The sequence below is a fragment of the Accipiter gentilis genome, chromosome 8 (assembly GCF_929443795.1).
Source record: "Accipiter gentilis chromosome 8, bAccGen1.1, whole genome shotgun sequence".
NCBI lineage: Eukaryota > Metazoa > Chordata > Aves > Accipitriformes > Accipitridae > Astur > Astur gentilis.
Genome location: NC_064887.1, coordinates 39,033,506 through 39,054,346, shown reverse-complemented (window position 1 = coordinate 39,054,346; position 20,841 = coordinate 39,033,506). Strand labels below are relative to the sequence as shown.

The 20,841-nt window shown below is 44.9% G+C and overlaps 1 protein-coding gene across 4 annotated transcripts; it reads left to right on the top strand.

Annotated features, from left to right (window-relative positions):
- The first annotated feature begins 1,221 nt into the window (after nt 1–1,221).
- Nucleotides 1,222–20,590, top strand: MBD3 (methyl-CpG binding domain protein 3). Of its 4 annotated transcripts, none has more exons than XM_049808498.1 (8): nt 2,924–3,048; nt 7,448–7,504; nt 10,199–10,358; nt 12,122–12,259; nt 14,957–15,047; nt 15,537–15,714; nt 16,865–17,062; nt 18,682–20,590. In XM_049808498.1, the coding sequence occupies exons 1-7, from the start codon at nt 3,035–3,037 to the stop codon at nt 17,055–17,057; spliced, it is 831 nt and encodes a 276-aa protein (XP_049664455.1). In that variant the 5' UTR covers nt 2,924–3,034; the 3' UTR covers nt 17,058–17,062; nt 18,682–20,590. The 4 variants fall into 4 exon arrangements, with proteins under 4 accessions (XP_049664458.1, XP_049664455.1, XP_049664456.1 ...); XM_049808500.1 differs by lacking the exon at nt 2,924–3,048 and adding an exon at nt 7,710–7,774; XM_049808501.1 differs by lacking the exons at nt 2,924–3,048; nt 7,448–7,504 and adding an exon at nt 1,222–1,392.
- Nucleotides 20,591–20,841: the final 251 nt, after the last annotated feature.

Sequence of the window (20,841 nt, the reverse complement as noted above, 5' to 3'; positions counted from 1 at the left end):
AACCCTGGTTCTTTCCTCTTCCCTCACAGGTCATTTTGTAGACAGCTGATGATTTTCATTGCTCTCCTCTTGGCTTGCTTCCAGTCACTCCATGTCATTGTCAAAACGCAGCACCCAAATATGGACGGCGTGTCTTGCACGATCTCATTTCTCAGTGAAAGGTTCACTCTGTTTTGTGGCTTTGATTTTAATCAGTGAGAGAGGAAACAATCAAGTGGTTAGCGTGAAAGAGAGAGCTACCAGGTTGCCACCCCTGGTGCTGAGGGTCGCTCCAGACTGGTCGTTTGGAGCAGAGGGAGGAGATGTGGGCAGGACTCTACACCTGGTTTTGCTCCGAGGTGTAGTCAGCAGCGGGATGGAGTAGGTTACCTCGTGGCATTGCGGGGGGGTTAGGGCTCCACTTTCAGGTGCGCAGCACTGCAGTCTTACCCTTACTGAGTTCTTTCTGCTCCCACTTTCCCCTTTTGCTGTGCTAAACGAGAGCAAACCGCATCGCTCTGTGCCTCAGTTTCCCTTTATACACTTACTTCATTTTTAATCAAGAAGCTGTATTTCAGTACAAGTTTTTGGTTAGAATAGTATGAGTTTGGCTGGGTTGTGAGGTTGGGGTTTTTTTTTCTTTTACAAAAAAAAGGGGGAAGTTTATGAAAAATACATGCTTTTATGAAAAATAATGTGGTTTTGATCAGTACTGGCGATTAGAACTTTTCTGTGTGTTCAACATTGCAGGAAATAACAGCGATAGCAGGGCAACATATTTCATAAGTGCAAGCCCAGAAGGAGACAATGTTAAACACAAACCAACAAAACCAAACCCAATCCCTAGAGAGATGGAGTGCCTTCAGGGCAACAGAAAGCTCCGTATTGATTAAATTAAAGACGAAATCCCCACTGTCACGTATCTTAAATATAAAAATCTTCCTGTACAAAGCAAAAGCAACCCAGCACCTACAGGCGCACCCGGCTCTTTGAAGTCGTTTTCAATTCCTACCCTGAGTCTGGACAACTCGCATCCCGTGCGTGGGGGACTCTGGGTTTCCTCTCGCCCGCGACGTGCGTCTCGCATCCTTCCTCGCGCTCCCTGCTGCTTTCCAAATAAGGGAGTTTGAAACAAATGAGGGAGCCCTGTTTAAAAAAAAAAAAGTAAAACTACCAACAGCTTGTTGCACAGATGTGGGCTGGAGGAAGCACTGGAAGCTCAAATAGCCTAAGTTCGGCGTCAGAAGAACCGAGCGGTGGCTGGAGCTGCGCTCGCGTACGTGGCCAGGAGAGCGGCAAGCCCTGCCGACCGCCGCGGGGTCTGGGCGCTTTCCCACGGACACTGCTGTTCTGAAGTCCAATGGGGATCGCTTCAGGACTGCTGGTCCGTGCAGGATTCTGAACAAAACCCTAGTATGTCACTCGTTCGTTAAAGGAAAACTAATTGCTCTGACTCGCTTTGGAAGGCAAGGCTGCCTTGTGGCCCTCGGTGTTTTTCAGCACGTGGATGCTGTAATGGCGAGGAACGCGCCGCTGCCGGAACGCAGGTGCTCGGTGGCATGTTGGGGTTTTCCAGGTAGATGCTAACCGGCAGCGGGAGGCAGGCACCCCTCTCCCGGGGGTACCGCAGTAGGCGACCTGGCCACCCATAATAGGTTGTGGTTTACGCTTTTTCCTGAAAAACTTTTCATTGCTTTGTCTTCACACCGTCTCCTCCAGAGCAGACGTTCCTCCTTCTCGTTGGGTTGGGTGGGGTTTTTTTTTTTGTACGGATCTCTTTGGGGAATTTTTTTGTACAGATCTCTTTGGGGTTTTTTTTTGTACGGATCTCTTTGGGGAATTTTTTTGTATAGATCTCTTTGGGGTTTTTTTTTGTACGGATCTCTTTGGGGTTTTTTTTGTACGGATCTCTTTGGTTTTTTTTTTTGTACGGATCTCTTTGGGTTTTTTTTTTTTTTTGTACGGATCTCTTTTTGGACCTTGCCCCAGGAGAAGGGGTACGGGCGCTACACGGGGCGCTGGTCCTGATCGTGCATGGTGAACCCAGAGAAGCCATCTCAGCAAAAAAGCCCCTCTGAGAGGGGTGGTCTGGCAGAGCAGGCCAACTCTTCTTCCACGCGGGGTCTCGGGTGGTAACGCCGGGACGCGGACCGCCTCTGGTGGGGCTGTGTGCCCGGTCCGACCCCCACGTCCCGGCGGGTCCGCCTCCAGCCCCGCGTCCCGGGTGGGCGGTCGGGATGGGGGAGGGGGTCCCACGTGTCCCCCCACTCTCCCGGGTGCGGGGGCCGGGGCAGGGCAGGGGGCGCCGGCGGGCGGCGCTGGGTGCTGCCGCGCGGGTCCGGGGCTGCAGGGGGCGCGAGTGGGCGGACGGGGCGGGGGTCGAGGGGTGGGGGGGGGGGGGGGGGGAGCGGGACCGAGCCGCCAGTCCGGCCGGGGCGGGCGCGGGGGGAAGATGCCCAAAGCGGCGCTGCCGGGACACCGGGGGGGGCCGCGGCGGCCGGCGCTGGGGTAAGGCCGGGCCGGGAGGAGGGATGGGGGGTGGGGGGGGGGGTTGGGGGCCGGGAGGAGGTACGGCGGAGCCGGGTTCCCGCCGAGCATAGGCGGCGGGGAGGGACTATATCCACCGCGGCGTGCGCGGGCGGAGGGATCCAGTCCGCGGCCGGGAGGCGGGAGCGGTGGAAGGGGCGGGAGCGGAACCGCGGGGGCGGGCGGAGCGGAACGGAGCGGCCGCCTTCGGCGTGGAGGAGGCGGGAGGGCCCGGCGGAGCGCGGAACGGCGCCAGGGCCCGGCGGGCGCCCGCGGCGGCGGAGGCCGCGCTCGGGGAAGGGGCGGCGGGCGGGAAAGCGGGGACGAGCCGCGGCCGCAGTCGCCGCCTCCCGGGGCGGGCGGGGGGGGGGGGGTGGGTTGGGGGGGGGGGGCGGCGGCGGCGGCAGCGGCGGGAGCGTCCGGAGCAGCCGCCGGCGGGAGGAGAGCGCGGCGGCCGGGAAGAGCCGGCGGGAGGCGGCGGCGGCGGCCGGAGGCAGGAGGGAGCGGCCGCGGGCCGGGCCGGGCCGCCATGGAGCGGAAGAGGTGGGAGAGCTCGGCCGGGCCGCGGCGGCTCGGGCCCGGGGTGTGGGGTTGGGTTGGGTTGGGGGGGGGGGGGTGGTCTCGGGCCCGGTTGGGGGAACTTGGGCCGCGCTTGCTTGCGGCGGGGTGCCGGGAGGAGAGACGGCCGGCCGCCCGGTGGGAGGCCGGGACACCGGGGAAGGCGCCAGCTCCGTCTAGTCGCTACGGGTGGACGTGCCGTGGGGGGCGGCAGGGCTGTAGGTAGCGGGTGGTCCGGGCACCTGTACCCAGAGGCACCGTAGGGGCGTGCGTTGGGTCTGGGGGGGGGGGGGGGTGTCTGCCAGCACCCCGCCTTGCTGTCAGAGACCTGCCGTGGGGTGATGAGCGCCGTGGAAGGGGGCAGTGGCCTTTCGGGACCCCCCCCCCCCCCCCTCGTCTGTTCGGAGTGGCTGATGCTGAGGAAATACGGTTATTTTTTTTTAATGTCAAATAAATAAGGTGTTCGCGAAGTAGCCAGGGTGTATCGGTGGGACCGGTTGCCTGCCGCCTTAGGGCTCGCATCTGCTGCTTTTTCTGTATATTAAGGAATTTGGGGTAGGGTGAAGAAAGAAGCTTTAGCCAGCCTGCGGTGACGGCTGCTGCGATAGATGGGAGTCCAGGGGCAGGGCTCAGGATGCGTTACCTGTGAGTATTGCTGCTGGGGGAAGCATATGGCCGGGGAGATGCTTGCTCTGCCTGGAGGATTTCTATTAATATCAATGTATGTCTCATATGGCTGTAGGTGGGCCATATGGATCCTTCCTGCACCCATAAGAGGCAGCCTGAGTGCACCGGCAAGCTGATGTGTGAAACTTAGGTCCATCGGGAGCTGGAAGAGCGTAGCAGAAGTTATCCAGGTGTCCTTATCTGGCCTTTCTAGTCCGCAAAATGTATGCGATCAATTTCTGCATGTGTTAGGTTTCGTTTTTTAAATCAGATTATGGCTGGGAAAAAAAGCGTGCTGTGCTAGGTTTTAGGTGAACCAGCAAATACCGTCCTTGAGAGCATGAAGCTGGAAGTGCCAGCTCCACTGCTGCAGCTTGGAGTCTGTGGGGAGAAGAAAAGACCTCGGGCAGCAGCTAGAGGAGGTGCAGCTGAAAGCTTAAAAGATCCTTCTTTTTCCAAGAACTTATTTTATTTGTAAAGTTGCGGTCTCAGAGCTGAACTTAAAGTAGAGGGGGAGAGAGGATAAGTATCCTATTTTTATTCCCAAGTTATAATGGATTTTCCCTTTATATCAATTTGGACAGAGATCAAAGGTATAATAGGGCCCTGCTGCACTAATTTTTGGTTGCTGTTGCATTTTGCATTACCTCAGAGTGGAAAATACGTGTGTGGCAATTTATTAATACCTCTGCTATTTCTGCCTGTTGTTTACCTGGATGATTTTTTTGTCCAGCTACCCTGAACGTACAGGTGCAGTAAGTGTTTGCGGAAAATTGCATGTGTGGTTTGGAAACGAGCACTCTCATGTGCAATAACCAGCCTTGAGAATTAATGCTGAGCCGAGGTGATCATTGGTGGGGTGGCAGTTACCGCTTTTGCGAACCGTTGTTTAGGGCTACTGTGCTTTCTATGGGAGGTTTCCTTTTGTAACCCTAAGCACTGGCAGCACCAGCTTTCTGCATTGAGGTTTCTGTTGAATACGAGTTCTGCTTTGGGCAACAAGACAAATGGGTTGTGCAGAGTTATGTTCAGCCCGTGAGATGTGAGTCTGCGCGAGCCAGTTGCTGGCTGGAAATTAAACCGTCCCTGAGGTGTAAGTCCCTGGGCAGATTTTTAGAAACAGTCCTGTAACCTCAGTTGCTTACCAGCTGTTGATTGTGCAGAACTTTTTTAGCTGGAGCGTGTTCTCTCATCTGCCTGTGGCTTAAGAGTTGGGAAATCCAAGAGGGTGTCTAGCTGATGTAGTGGGGCTTGTGGGCCAAATTTGGAGCGAGCAGGAAAGGTGCAGGATTTCAGGAAGGGAAGCGTGTCAGGGATTTTGTGAAAGTGGTGGGTTGTCTTTGAGAGAGTTTTGGCTACAAAGGTTCTCTTCAAACAGTGTTCTCACCCAGGGGAAGGAGAATTTAGTGCTGCTTTATGTGGCTTTTCTTCATAGTAATTTTCTGCTGAAGGTTTGATGACCAGGTGTCTGAGAAGTTTGGGATCACTGCTCGTCTCTGCTTCGAGGAGTTGTTGACATTGTTGCCCTGGAAAACTTAACAGAACTCTTGGGTGAAGCTTATTTTGTTGTGAATTTCTTACCTGTGTAAAAAGCTGAAGAAAAGATTTTTAACACCCACCCAAGTATATTTTGGTCTGCATACTATTTGGGTTTTTTCCCCCCAAAAAAAGGGTTGTGGAGGACAATGCTTTTACTGAGACTGTACTTTGCTCTTTCTCAGTTGTTCATTTTTACCCACAGTTCCCCCGGGGAAGCTCTCATGATGTTTGAGATAAGCCTTATAAAAATGGCTGGTTATATTTGGACTCATTCCTGTGTTATGGGACTGCCACTTGTGTTCTTGTTTAGGTGTGGGGTGCTTCTGGAAATTAAGAAAGATTTTGCGTGTATCGAAGTTCTTTGTTTTGGGGTTGGGGTTTTTTTGTGTGGTCAGAGCCCAAGTTACTGAAGAAAGACAACCCCGTTGCCCTGCGGGGCAGACAGCATCCCTTACACGCTGCTGCTGGCAGCAGTGCGGAGTCTCCATGTGCCCACAAATACTGCAGGGGACAGCTTGAGTCCCCAGGGCTGCTCCATGCAGAGCTGAGGGCACCCATTTACGGAGGGATAGGGAGATGCCGCTGCGTGGATGTGTGAAGACGTGGGGTGGGTTATGGCAGCTGGAGGAGTCACCCGGTCTTGCTTGTTCGCGCCAGTGCTATTTTATGTGCGCTGGTGAAAGCTGCGGGTATGTCTATGCCAGCCCGTCCTGGGATAACCAAGTTGTTGGAGTGTGGGACCACCGAGGCAGGAGTTGATGCAGATGCTGCAGCCAGCGATAACGTGAAGATGCTGCGAGAGAGGGGGACGAACGGTGGCAGTGTGTGTGAGGTGTCCCCAGGTATGCATCTCTCCCTAGGAAGCAGTGTTGGGGGGCATACGGCACCCAAAAAAGGGCCCCAGCACCGGGCTTTGTCTGGAGCAGAGCTGGGGAGAGAAGTGCAGCAGAAGGAGGCTGGGGTGGGCTGTGACTCCCCAGCTCCGTGCAGGAGGGAGCATGATTGAAACAGAGAAGGAAAAACATTTTACGTTATACCCGTCACCCCTCCACCGAGGAAATGAGGCTTTGGGCATATGCTATTGATCACTATTTTTTACGTAGGTTATTCCTGTCTCCATTTCTTTAAGAGGCAGGCGACGTCTGGGTTTGTTCAGGGTTTTTTTGTCTTTTGTCCCTTGCTTTCCAAGTTGTGCAGATCCTGCGTAGGCTAAATGGGGAGAGCGGAGGGGAGGAGACTTGTGTAATGAAGGAGGAGGGGAGAGGGCCTGGGCTTGCAGTCGGTCTCTCCTTAAGAATATAAGACAGGAAACAAAGGGTGAGCTGCACATGGAGACCAGCGGGCACCTGGCAGCGCCTGGCCCTTCAATAGCCTGCCACGCATTGAGCTTAATCCGCACCCAAAAAGTCTGTGAATAACAAATGAGGGTGGCTTGGGTTTGGGCATACCACCCCTCGGTCCTCTTCGGGTCCGTTTTGTTAGTGCCGAGGCAGGCTGCGCAAGCAGATAATGTGTTGGAGCTTTTGATGGACGAGCATGTAAAATCGTTTGCAACTTTGCAGTTGCCTTGCTTTTCGTAACATGGTGAAGTGTGAAAGACCTTAATTCAGGAACCAAGTACGGCGCCCTCACAGTATTGGTGTCTGCAGTGTTTAGAAGAGGTTGGGTTTTGCAGCTTTGTACCAAGATGTCTCTCTTCTGGGTCTCTTCAGAATCTTTGTCTATCAAAAACAGGAGTGCAGAGCAAAGCTTTTGCTCTGGAGTGGAAGGAGGTAAATTTCGTATGTTGTGACATTTAAAGGGCACCCAAGCATTTTAGCGATGTTCAGAATTCGTAAATGCTGGTTTACTGTTTCTGTGCCTTGTGATGTGCAGCAAGCAATCCTGCTGCTCAAGTTTTGTGGGTTTTTTTTGGCTGCCTCCCCCCCACCCCCTCCTTTGATCCCCTCAGGTGTCTGTAGGTGCCCTCAATGGCTGCGTCCTGCCAAGCCTGCTCCTGCCAGAGGGACTCCAGAACACACCAGCCACCTCCTTTCTGTTTGTGTTTACTGAGCAAGTTTACTGTCAGCTTTGAGTTGTAGCTTTGTTTCCCGGTCTGCCGTTGTTCGGAGAAGCTTGGTATGGTATTGCCTTTTTCAAGACATAATCAGAATAAAAGTTTTTCTTCTGAACATTTCAGTGCTTTTCCTTTGGGCCAAGCTTCCCCAGGAAGAGACAGGACTCTGAGTCATTTCAGGTGGGTTTTTTTAGACATATGTGGACTTTGAGCAGCTTTTCAGACCCATTGCAATATTACTAGAACACATACTAAACAAAAAAGCTGAAGGGCTATGTTCATTTAAAATACTGTCTCTGAGTATATTGGGCTCTGTTGTTCTGGAAGTTATGCTGCACTTCTAAGTGCACAATTCACTGTAATGTATTATTTTTGAAATTACTAGGACACCAAACTGTAAATTGGAGCTACGGATCTTGGAAGAGGAAGCAGTGTCGTATTCTTCATATAGTAAGAGTTTCTCTCCTTGGCTTTGCTGATGGCAGCGATGGCTCTGGCCTGAAAGCTGCTGGAGTTGGTTATTCTTTCTGGATTGAGGCATATAACTCCCTTTTATATTTTTAAAAAGTGGTTTCAAATTTGAGTCTGGACCCAGCCTCTGTTCCTATCTGCTTGTTCCTACTCTCTGTGTCATCTTCTGGCCCGAGTGTTTGTGCAGCTCAGTATTGAACTGCTCCAGCTGAGGAATAATCAGCGATAAAGTGTTTCCTCCTCTTCTCCCTGCCCTCTAAAGATGGATTATTTTTCCCATCTGGTTAACTGTGCATTTGCATGAACGCTTTCATGCTTGAGCAGTGGTGGTGGCAGGGAGTAGATACGGGTCAAGATAAGCAGCTTGGGAGCAATCGGGGCCAGGAGCTTGCTAAGCAGATGCTGTGTGGGGGATGACCACAACCTTTTGGTCATAAGTCCTTTGAGAGACTTTTTTAGATTTCAGTTTAGTATAATTCATATTAACCTTGTCTCTCAGTTTTTTGGAGAGCTTTTAATACTTTGGCTCTTTCTGTTTTTTTAATCTTTTTTTTTTTTTTATACAGAGTCTGACTTGGACTAATTGGTTTGCCACTGTCCCATACTAGAAATTCTACCCTTAATGCTGTTTTTTTCAGACCCTTCCCCTAATAAAGGCTTCAGGGAAGCAGATAATGTGTTGAAAAGAGGCTTTTTCCTTTGATTTTTTTCCTTTTGAGAAGACTCTAGAGAGGTTGTTAGTACCTTACCACTGCGACCACCACCACTGTGGTAGTGGGGTCTATGCTGCTGAAATAGTAGTATTTCTTTCCTCTCATCCTGTGACAACTTTATTATTTCAAGTTATTCTTGGCCTTCAAGTAGAAACTTTGCAACAAGTAGCCTGCCTTTCTGGCTTAAGAAATAACAGAAGAAAACCTTAATGACAGAGCTCCAACTGTCCTCAGAAAGCATTTGAACATCATTGGTGTTGATTTGTCTCCAGCAGATATAAGTTGCATTGATACCATTTCTCTCCTCAGTAGAGAAAACGGGGACTCTAATATGTAGGTACTGCTTCTAGTCATCTGAAGTTCAACCCTTCGATATTGTGAGGTTGCTCTGGACTGAGTTGTGGAACTCAAGGGTGCCACCGCCATGTACAATGGGCAACCCATTAGTGAGGTCTCACTGGGATGTGACCGTACATCTGCTAAATGAGATCCTTGGTACATCGAGAGCAGAGGGTATTTGTAGGCTAGGGAGGAGATCACCCTGCTTCCATGCACTATGGCTGAAAAAAATGTTCTAACACTACTAACTGCTCTTTAAAAGAAGAAAATAGATGAATAGGGTTGGGGTGGTAACTGGCATTTTTGGTCTTGATGCCTTTCACCCAACTAACGTGTGTTTAGTATGATAGATGTATGTGGAGTGAGCTTCTACTAGATGGGTACTAAGATTGAATATGCAAGTTGCAAGATGCAGAAAACCAGAAATAAGAGAAATTAAGGGAATAGAGGTGTTATTATGCTAAATGAGAATGTGAAGAATACTGTGATTATTGTCTGTATAGTTCTGCACTGCAGTCATAACACATTGACTTATTTTTGCTTTATGCATAAAAAATAAAAGAGCTTGCCTAGCATTGCTTTTTGTAGTAGTGCAAAAGGTTATACTATAGTATTAAAAAAACCAAAAAAACCAACAAGGAGTTGGAGTAAGTTGTGCCTGCTTGCCAGGTTGTAGTTTTTCATGTGAAACCAGGTGTTTAAAAAGAATCTCTTTTCAGTTTTGCCATTAATGGAAAGTTTTCCAAGGTTTTGACCTTTATCTTTGCATCATTAAAGCTTTGTAAACCTTTGCTTTGCAGCTTGCCAGCCCTTAACTTCTGTTCTTTCTCCTTGCTACTATGTAATCCTGAAGTTAAGTGTTCGGAATGCTATCAAAGACTTGTAATCAAACCAGAATGTGCTGGGGGTGGGGGGGGGAGAATTGGAGGAGATGTTTGTGGTGCTAGTCAAATGTAACACTCCTGGGAGAAGAAATTATGCTTGAAAATGGGCATTTGTTATTTGAGACCACTGAGTGATAAGTACATCTGTGCTGATATCTTCCATGTTGGTTATTGGGTGAATTATGCTATGTTCATTTATACCTGGTCTGGATGTTCCTTTTTACGTATAAAAACGTAAAAACATGGTTTGCATTTCATGTCTCTTCCACAATAATCATAAGAAGGAGTTAATATGAAAGCAATAATATCCATTTAGAGTTTAATGTGAGCTTCATTCTTGGAAATTCAGCACACATTGTTTTTCATGAAGGAAATAAAAATAGCCTCTCCTGAGCTGCAGCGAGCACTGTTATTGAAGTCCAGAGGGTTTTAATTTCCCTCCTTGTTTCTTTTCTGTGTTTTTTCAGCCCAAGTGGTAAAAAGTTCCGAAGCAAGCCCCAGCTGGCACGCTACCTGGGGAGCTCAATGGACCTGAGCACTTTTGACTTCCGCACAGGAAAAATGTTGATGAATAAAATGAACAAGAACAGACAGAGGATGCGCTATGACTGTTCCAACCAAGCCAAAGTAAGACTAAGATGGAGTGGCAGCTTTCCCCTTTCTATCTGCTATTGTACTGGCCAGACTGCCTCTCAGAACAGTATCTGTGGTAGCGTGAAAATTAAGCATTCTGTAATTAATGTGTGAAACTGGAGTTGTAGATGATAACATCTCTGTTATGGGGTGTTGGACAAATACTGCAATTCACCGATTCTTCCAGGGTGCTGATACCATGGAAGAATATTGCGGTACTGCTAAATCTTCTGAACAGAATGGTTGGAGGGAGGGCTGGCATCTTTTTCTCTTCCCCTCCCTGGAGTGTGAGATTGCCTTCTCCAGTGCGATCTCCTCCAGACCCCTGATTCTCCAGCTGACTCCTGTGACTGTGCAGCAGCTCTGCTCTGCTCTGGCATTTGGTTTGGGAGAGGAGGGAAGAGTGGCCTGGGGCAGCAGGGACGAGGTAACGCAGCCTCCTGCAAGTGAGCGGCTCCATGGAGCTATCCATAGGCCGTGCTGGTATCTCGGCTTTGGATTTGATCTAAGGAGGGGATGCATTTCAGGCAAAAAGCTGAAGAGGCAAGAGGATGGCAAGGCCTATTTGTAGAACAAAATAAAAGAGTCTGTGTTTGGCACCTGGTAATTTTGATTGTTAAGGTTTAGTCAAGATTACAGTGACGTTGGTATACTGCCTGTCTGGATAGATTGGCTCATGTCATTCTAAGTATCTTTATCAGATGCTAAAACCTTTTGCAGAACCCAGAAGCTTATGTCTATGCACCTAAACATTAAATGTGGAAAATGGCATAATGCTTGTTTTCTAAATATGTCAGCCACTCAAGAATCACCATCATCAGAGTGATTGGAACATTTACTTAGAGCACTAGGTGCTATGGTGATATTTTAAAAGAAACTTGCCTTGCTGCAGAGATCAGCAGCTAACACACATCTCATAGGCTAAAAATTCTGCCCAAACCTTTCAATAAATGTACATGTAGTTATCATTGGCTTATAAATGGATTAGCATACAGATGGTTCAGAATGATATTTGTCCTGAATACATCTTTTCTACATCTCATGAATAAATATGTTAAGCAGACGGAGTGTCTGCATCCTCAAGAACAAAGTATGTCCTACAGCCATTTCAAGACTTGCATGTTGGATCTCGGGAATGAGGAATGGTCTTCCTGTGTTTCCACTAACATAAAATGCAGTCATTTAGTGAAAACTTGTTTGTTATGAGCTCTGTTTAAAAACTTAAGTTTTGTTAAGAACTGAAGGTAAAAAAAGTGATCACGGTTCCAACTGTATTGATTTGTTTATTGGTGTCCACAACTGAATTGAAACAGAAAGGTTTAGAAATGGTTTCTGGATTCACAAAATGGTCTCTAAATCCCACTTCATAATTTTTCTAATTATTACAAATGTTGTGTCAGTCTTCTGTTTTAGTGATCTACAAATGACTTTTCAAAGTGCAAACTCAGTATTCCGACTCCTAAATTCTGTCAAAATTGGGATAAAACCAATGTGTATAAACTAGAATGAGAGGAGGCTAGTATGTTAAGTAGGATGTGAAAGAGTGGAAAACTTTGTTTAATTTTGATAGGTCTAAGGCAAGATTTGAAGGTAGTTATGCATTTTTAGCAGTCTAACTCATAGCTTGAGATCAGACAAGTTTTCAAGTCCATGAACTCTTCTTTTGCCCACTGTACATCTTCATGGCTGTAGTAGCATTTTAGCAAATTGAAAATATTTTTATGGGCTTTTCCCCTCCTTTTGTTTGAAATTTTTAGGGCAAGCCTGATTTGAACACAGCACTGCCTGTCAGACAGACAGCCTCCATATTCAAACAACCTGTCACAAAAATCACAAACCATCCCAGCAATAAGGTGAAGAGTGATCCTCAGAAAGCTGTGGACCAGCCCCGGCAGGTAAGGCTTGCAGCTTAGTAGCTGCTTCTCCAGAACTAAGAAAATCCTGGTTTTGCTGCTGGGAGTGTCCCAAAATAAACCACTTTAACTTTGTTATGCTGAACAAATAGTCCATGGCAATTTGAAGTCTCTGATATTTCAGAAACAATAACTTACAGTGCTGCCAGCTTTTAAAATCAGAACAAAACCCATTTCCAATATACAGTTAATATGCTGTCTGCACTGTGTTTTATAACTAAACTCCAAACTTTGTTTAGATTACAATTCTGCTGTAGTTAAGCCTTCATTTCCTTAATGCTGAAATTAAGTATTATCTACAAATTTAGGCAGACGTGGTAACCAGTTCAGGGGACATTTGCATTGTGATTAGAATCACTGTCAAATGTTCCAGTTGTATCAGAATTATGTGTTTCAAGAAATCCCTGTTCCTGTACAGACCACATACAATGTGGTGGTTGTGATGTAGTGTGAAGGATTGTACCCCCTGCATGGGCCTTTTTTTCAGATGCGTGTGTCAGTAGTAGTTAACTACCTGTATGAATAAGGTCATAAATTCACATGGAATGTCATTATTACTACAAAATCAAACTGTTTTTCTTATCATACTGTGTATTTGCAAAAGAGAATACACCAAAATTAAAGGAAATCTTTCAGTTTAATTTCATCTAGTGAAAGGATGCAAAAAGTATGCTTAGGACAAGCGTGGCTTTGAAGTTGGGCACTGGTAGAATAAGATGTACCTGTTCAAAGCAGCCTTTGGAAGGCATTCTCATTTCATTAATATTACCTAGAGCTGACAGCCTGTTTCCTCTGCAGAGCTCACACCAGGGATTCTGTGAATCCTTTCCTGTAGTGAGTCCATCTTTATAACTTTTGGAAACTAGATGTTCAGCTTCATTAGTCTGTTCAGATGCTGTCATCAGTATCAATTATCAGTACATTTTAAGCTCTTGCAAGTCTGGTGGAATTAAAATACATCATTCCAAGAGGCAAAGTGATTTCAATAAAATTTAAAAATACCCTATAAACTATCCATCTCTTACAATGAAAACCTTTTCTGCAAACTTAAAAACTACCTTTCTGAAGTGTGAGAGAGGTTCTATTTGACATGGAGTTGGGTAGTTTGTTTTGGTGGTTGCTTTGTTGTGGTTTTTTGGGGGGGTTGTTGTTTTTTTTAAACAGGTTGCTAGGGTTTTAGCATGGTTTTCTAAGGAAGTAGAGCATGTGTGTTCATAGTGTTGTTGCAGTTCTTCTGAACCCCTTGGCTAATTAAGACAATAAAAGAGGACACTAAAGATATGACACTGATACGCAAAACTCTGAGCTGGATAAAGATTTGTATCCCTCTTGTGGAAGAGATTGATATGTGAGTGCAGATTGATGTGTGAATGCAACCTATTAGACAGCAGAGATCAGCCCCAGTGCACAAAGATGTTGTAATGTGACCTGTGTAGTTTTGCTGCTCATGTTACTACTTGTTGTAATGCAGCTTCCTAGACTCTGCTTGTGCTTTCCTCATGTAATCCTTTTTCTTTTTTATGACAACATTGGAGTCTGTTTTCTGAGAAGGTCCTTTAGAGGTTTTTATGTATATAGGTGTGTATATATAAAAAAATAAATATGCTGTATATATAATATATATACACGTATTGGTTTATATATTTCATTTTCTGTTGTGTATCATAGAATAGGGCAAACTTGCTCTTTCTTGTGTCTTTCTCTGCAATATACATCTAAGAGTCTGTTAAATTACAGCTTCAAAGTATTTTACCAGACTGCAGTTTATATTAACCTCTGGTCAGCAGACTCCAGATGTTTCTTCAAAATTTGAAAGCAGTGCTAAGTCCTATCATGCACTGGCTTAAAATTCACCTATTTGAAAGTCATAGGCTAGAGAATATCCAGCTTGTGTGTTTTGGCTGTGACTGTGCTTATTCCCCACGTTGCGAGCTGGTAATTGGAAAAGTAATGTGGGTTCAGTTGCACTCAGATTTTGACAGGCATGAAAAGGGGACATGTGTCGACTGTTTGGGGTAAATTCTTAGTTTCTCAAAACCTAGATAAAATTGCTTTCTTGCCAGACAACTGGTACTCCGGCTATTCATTGATCATCCTTGTATATGTAGATTGAGAGTTGAAGGTGTATCTAGGTAAAGTATCTGACTTCCCACCAAACCGTGCATTCACGTGTGCTTAAGCTTGAGGAGAACCTGATTCAAAATACAGTAAAGGACTAGATAGATATAGTTGTTCTCATGAGAAACTGCTAGAGAGGAATAAAATAATGCTTTACCTTGGGAAGAACTTGGATACAATTCTTACATTCCTTAACTTCTGTGGTATGTGTGACACAGCGGGAGAGTAATAGGAGTGTAAAAAAGGTTGTCTCGCACTCTGTGCACTTAAATGAAAGCCAGCAAGCCTCGCCTTGCTGTTCCAGTTCAGAAGCAGTGAAAGTACCAGTCCCTGGAAGAAAAGGTCTCTGTCAAGGCAGCAAATCGGGACAGAGTTGTTGCGGGACTGATTGGTAATGAGGATTGTTCCTTACTGACAGACGTGGCAGACCCCTTCTGTAGTAAATCCAATATAAAATTGTCTGCAGCTGTGTTCTTCCCCCTTTAGATAGTAAGCAGGTGCTTTGTGTAGTTGTCAATTCCATTTCTGTTTTGTGCCAATAAACACTTTCTTTGATGTCAGCTCTTCTGGGAGAAGAAATTAAGTGGACTGAATGCTTTTGACATTGCAGAGGAGCTGGTGAAAACAATGGACCTTCCAAAAGGTTTACAAGGTAATCAGAGTCTGCCCTTAACTCCAGGGGTGGCATTTTGATACCAATCAGCGGTGATCTGAAGGTATTGTGTTTGACCTCCTTGTTCTCCAGTGCTCGTCAGTGCTGTGGACCATTCCTGCCTCAGCAGGAACTGTTAGTACTGTGACTGGAAGTCTCGGTGCCCTTTGTCCTGAGGAGATACTGAAGCAAAGCTTCTTGACTTTTTTCTGTGTGTGCGTTCATTTTCCAGAAGCAGAATGGAAACAGCTTCCATTCCCAATTAGGTTTTTCTTGTGTAACAGAACGAGGAATTGATCTAGGTGTAAATAACCCTGGAGAGACTTGTACAGGTGCTGTTAGAAGTGTTTATGACTGAGATTTATGTTGTGTTACCTTTCTAAATGACAGTATGTGCTTTGCAATTAAAATTTAAATAATGCCTGTTATCCTGATTTGCTGTTCTTTGTCTTGTGCAATGTTGATTATCGCTTTTCCTCCCACTTGCAGGGGTTGGACCTGGTTGCACTGATGAAACCCTTCTCTCTGCTATAGCTAGTGCTCTGCACACTAGCACTATGCCCATCACCGGACAGCTGTCCGCAGCCGTAGAGAAGAATCCTGGAGTTTGGCTAAACACCTCACAGCCACTTTGCAAAGCATTTATGGTGACAGATGAAGATATTAGGTATTAACTAGAAATATCACTTACTGTCTTGGAACAAGGTAGAAAAAAATTGTTACACAAAGCTGTTCTCATACAGGCATGTCCTTAACGCCCATTATTTTTTATTTTGACCATGGTTACTCTGAGGTTTCAGGTTCATATTTGTTTTTCATGTCAGAGTATGTCTGCTCTTATTGAAAAAGGTGTCTGAATTTGAGTAACCTCGATTAAGGCGCCTCTAAGCAAAGAAGGGATTGGAGAAATCCTGAACAGTGATTTTATTTGGTCCTGTGCTGACACACAGTAAGGTGAAGAGAATCGAAATGCACTAACTGCTGTGGTGGCAGTGAACAAGGATGCAATTTATTTAGGTATAGCTTGCTTTCAGTAATTAATTACATTGCTAAATCAAGACTGGTCAAATTCAGCTTTAAGCACTTGATAGAGAACTGAATATACTAAAGACACTAATCTGAAAGCATGCTACTTTGCATTCATTAACAGCGTTTAAAGGTAGTACTTGTTTTGACTGTTTGACTGATAAATCTTTTTGAATTACAGGATAACTTTTTTTTGTGCTTGATTTATATATGAATGACCAGGAAAAATGGTCTGTTTATAACTTTGCGATTTCCTGTGGCTGAGATGAAATAGGAGTCCCATGAGCTGTTGATTGTTGATCACTTCTTTACTATGACTGACAGAAAAGGAGCTGTAGAATTTAAGGTTGTGACTCAAAAGGAGAATGAGCAAAAAGATTGAAATGGTCAGAAACTTAATTTTCTCCAGTCTCATTTCTGGAAATCTGAGCAGGGTAGCCTGACTTTTTCTTGTTTGAATTAATATTAGTGCTAGGAATTATTTTTTTTTTTTTTTAAAAAAAAAAAGGTCTTGAGTCAGCTGCTAGATTAGGCAAATTTCAGGCAGAATTAAAAATGGTGCAATCAATGCTAAGGACTTGTAATAGGAAATACTGGACAACTTTTTAAAGTGTTTCTTTCATCTTCACTTACAGTATAATGCCAGGCAATTTTTTTACAATGCAGTTCTTAGAGAGCTCTTTCAAAGCCATGCTTGTATGCCCAGCCTCGTGTATGAGGGATTTAAGATTCCTTTCTCTTGAAAGAGGCAGCTTTGAGGATTGATGTCGGTGTTCGTTGATTTGGGGCAGGAAGCAAGAGGAACTGGTGCAGCAGGTGCGAAAGAGGCTGGAGGAAGCTCTGATGGCTGACATGCTTGCCCATGTGGAAGAAATAGCAAGAGATGGGGAAGCACCTTCAGAGAAAGAAGGAGGTGAGGAAGAAGGAGAAGAGGAAGAGGAGGAGGAGGAGCAGGACCATGACCAGGAGATGGAGAATGTATAGTCCAGGTAATGTGATAGCATCCCAGAAATGTTTCAGAAGGAATCTTAGTATATATTGACAAATCTTTGCTTTTTAACATGTACTTTCAAAGCTGTAGTAGCCATGCTTTTGGGGAAAAAAAAATCAAATATTTTGATGTTTGTGATGTCTGGTGAGTGCTTGCATTGTCATGGAGTGCTCTGGGCCTTATGCCTGTGTCAGGTGGTCTAAATGTGTAACCAGAATGTATATGTAAGTGCTTGAAGGATTCTGTCTTGAAAGTGGATCAGTTCTTAAAAATGTATTTGTCTTGCGATGTCAATTTTTCCCCCCCTATTTATTTATTTATTACTTCCTATAATAGGCAAGAGGATACTGTGGGCAGGAAGGACAGCTGCCACCTTATGGACTCAGCTTCTCCCCCTGCCTCTCTCGCTTTTGCATTTTTAGTACACGTTTTCTTGCAGTTTACATTAGAGGAGGGCACGTTTGTGGAATTTTTAAAATAATATTTGCAGACTGTTAGAAGAAGGCAACCTGTCCATCAAAAGAGGGAAGTTGCTAAAAAACTTAATATGTGGTGGGAATTTATAAACTGAAAGTTACAGAAGAACTTATATGTTCAAAATCTGGAAACATTTGAAAAATTTAAGATAGTGTAACAGTAGTAACTACTGGATTCACAGAAATGTGCGTTTACATTGTGCATCCCTTAAGAGTATCACAAAGGGCTTGGTTCTTGTTTTCAAGTATACCTCTGACGTTCACTTGTGCGGTGGAACTTTTTAAAGGTGCACTCAGAATTTTTTTTCATTGTCTTGTAAACCAAAATAGCTGTGAATAATGAATCATTACTGTGTATCAGTGCAGAAAAAAGCATATACATAAGGCCAAGTCAAGATACACCGACAGGAATTCCCTTAAATGTTGTATGTTGCACTAGGTAGTGATAGTGCACTGTGCTACAAAGCAGAGTTTTTCCTTGCTGTGTTCCTTGATGTGACCCTAGCCAGGAGCACTGTATGTATGGTCACTGGAGCTCATGCAGTGAGATGAAAACAGAACTCACTGATTTTAATTTTTGGTCATTTTAAGTTTTAGCCTAAGAAAAGCAATTAGTGTTCTGCCGCTGAAATAGGATAGCCAATAACCTGGGTGCTTCATTATGTACACTCCAGAGCCTGTGAGGCAAGAATCAAGAACGTGGAGGGGGGAAAAGGGAATTTTTAGGATGAAAAGCAGAAGAAAAGAAAAGCCCCTTTGGAGGGAGTGGCAGCTGTATTTCAGGTAGAAGGAAGAGTGATGTATGTTAAGCAATCCGTCAGGCTGGAAGGTTGATTATAATGTGAAATCTATTTGGCCTTTGGGAGACACCGTCTTATATCTGGGCTCTCTCTATTTTCCTGTTTTGCCACATCACTAACAGTAGCTTTATTTGGACAGTGAATATCTTGCATTCCTTTCTACTACAAAGGTCTGGCAACAGCAAAGAACCAGAATAAACTGTCTGCTGAAGGTGAAAAACAGGAGATAAAGAAATGGATATGTTATGGCAATGGTGCTTTATTCTTTTAAGGGCTTACTTGCTATAAAGATATAAAAAGTTCTTACTGACTTACAAGGTCTTTTTTTCTCTTTCTTCTAGGGAGTTCCATCTAAGAATTCCCAGTATAAACCCTATCAGCAGGGTCAGCACAACTATTTACAAAGCCAAGAGTGTCTGCCAAGTAAATTGCACCAACAATCCAACTGTACCTATGAGCATTTTGATGTACACTTCAGGAAATGTTGAGAAGCTGATGGTTCATTAATTGCTGGGTAGTTTTGAAGATGGAACTTGACTAAACTCTACTCCCCTTCCTTTTTCTAAAGGGGTAGGGTAATCGGGAATGCAAAAGTGGGAGGGAATAAAGGAATATAAAATGGTGGGAGGGAAAATACTAGGAACCAAATTTCCTGTCTTTTTTTTTTTTTTCGTTGTGGGTCACTGATAGGTGATACATTTTTAAGCTTTTCTATTAAATTACCTTTAACAACGACCCATAGAAACAATTTTCTCTCTAACACAAGTGAGAGAGATGCTGTTTCACTCCTTGGCTACTCTGCTGTAGGCTACCTGTTTGTACCAGACTGTCGGGAGGTCATTTTATGCTGTGGATTGTCATTCCATATGTCAGTTCGGGTCGCTGAATTTCCTTTTCCTCGAAAGACCACATTGGTCTTGGAAGTGTAGTCTCAGAGATGAACTGCCAGTGCCTCTTCCACCTGAGGTTTTGATTAGTAGGGGAAGTTACACTTGAGGAATTGGTCTTACATCAATGGCAATTGGTTTTTTTAGTTAGTTCCAGCACCACACTGAATGCACTGCCGTGTACATTTTTGATACGGAGTTGTGTGTATGAGCATAGTCGAACAGAGTTTTGAAGATAAATATACCCCCTCTGTGGTATATTTTGCTTTGGTTTAAGTCAGGTCAGAAGGACCTTCTCAACTCGTAATGGAAGGATGACTCATTTCTGACTGACAATGAGGAAACCTTCCTCCTTTCTCTTCTGGTGCCAAGAACCCTGACCTCTGTTTCTGTGTGTGCGGAGGGAAGGGGATCCATTCCAATAGGTGTGTCTACACATCTGCTTTTGTGTGCAGTAATGTTCTGACCTCTTTTAAAACAAGAAAGGAAAAAGGTTGATTTTTCTATAATTGATATCTAAAAATGAATCTAAAGCTTTTTATTAAGTATTAAATCTTTCTTATTTGCATGTGCAGTGAAGTGACCAGCATTTTGTGTCCAAAAATGAAATGATGTGAAACCTGCCTTAATGTGTTTATAAGTATTTGGCTTCACCATGGGTACCTTGATTGATTCCTCAGTCTCTTCTAGTACGTCTGTGAGCATATTGGGGTAACTTGTGGCTAAAAATGGATTTATCTGGGGAGGGAGGATAGGGAGAGGGGAGGAAGATGAGAGTTTATAGCTTGGAGAATGTGTTGACTAGGTTGCGAAATCATTTTAGTCTTAGGGTATCCATTGCATAATTCATGCGTGGATGTCTCGGCTGAGAGTACAGTATAAAGTGGTGGATTGAATATTGTGCCACTAACCAATTGTACAAGTTGTTGGTACCCCAAAACTTGGGGAAGAAAGTAGCTCCCAGAGCCTTTATCATGTAAGAATGATTAGCAGTGACAGCAAGGGACCAGGGGAATTGCCTGGAAAGTAATAGCCTTTGGGAGTAAGTAGTGCAGCTTAGTGATCTGAATAGGTTTAAGCTCCTTGAAAAATATCCCATGCCAAAGTGATTGATACTGTATTAACTCTTTTCTTGAAAGATTTGAAAATACAAAATTCTTTGGTATTGCTCATTTGGAGTACTGCAAGAAGACTGAATTGTACTTTGCTGCTGCTCTACCGGGTATTGCTTTGGGGAACCTTACCTGGTACTGCAGCCAGTGAAAATTATTTTCCTTTTTGAACAGTCTGTTATGGTTATTATTCTGTAAATCTGTCCTCTTGTAATTCATTGTGTTGAATTAAATGTTTCTCACAAAGTAGAGATTCTTCTAGTCTGCGTCAAGCCCCCACCTGGAGTTTTTGTACTATGCCCCTTCCAGTCATTTCTGTGGAGACACTCTTGCTTTTTTGTTGGGCTCCATTCTGAGATTTGGATCTTGGTATTTGGGACCCAGCAGAGGGGATTACAGAGTGAAACTTGTCGAAAGCCAGTTCTTGCTGCAGAGTCCTGCTGTGTCCTCACCATGTAAGAGGCTGCCAGAGTGTCCTGTCTAAGGGGCAAATTGCTGATAT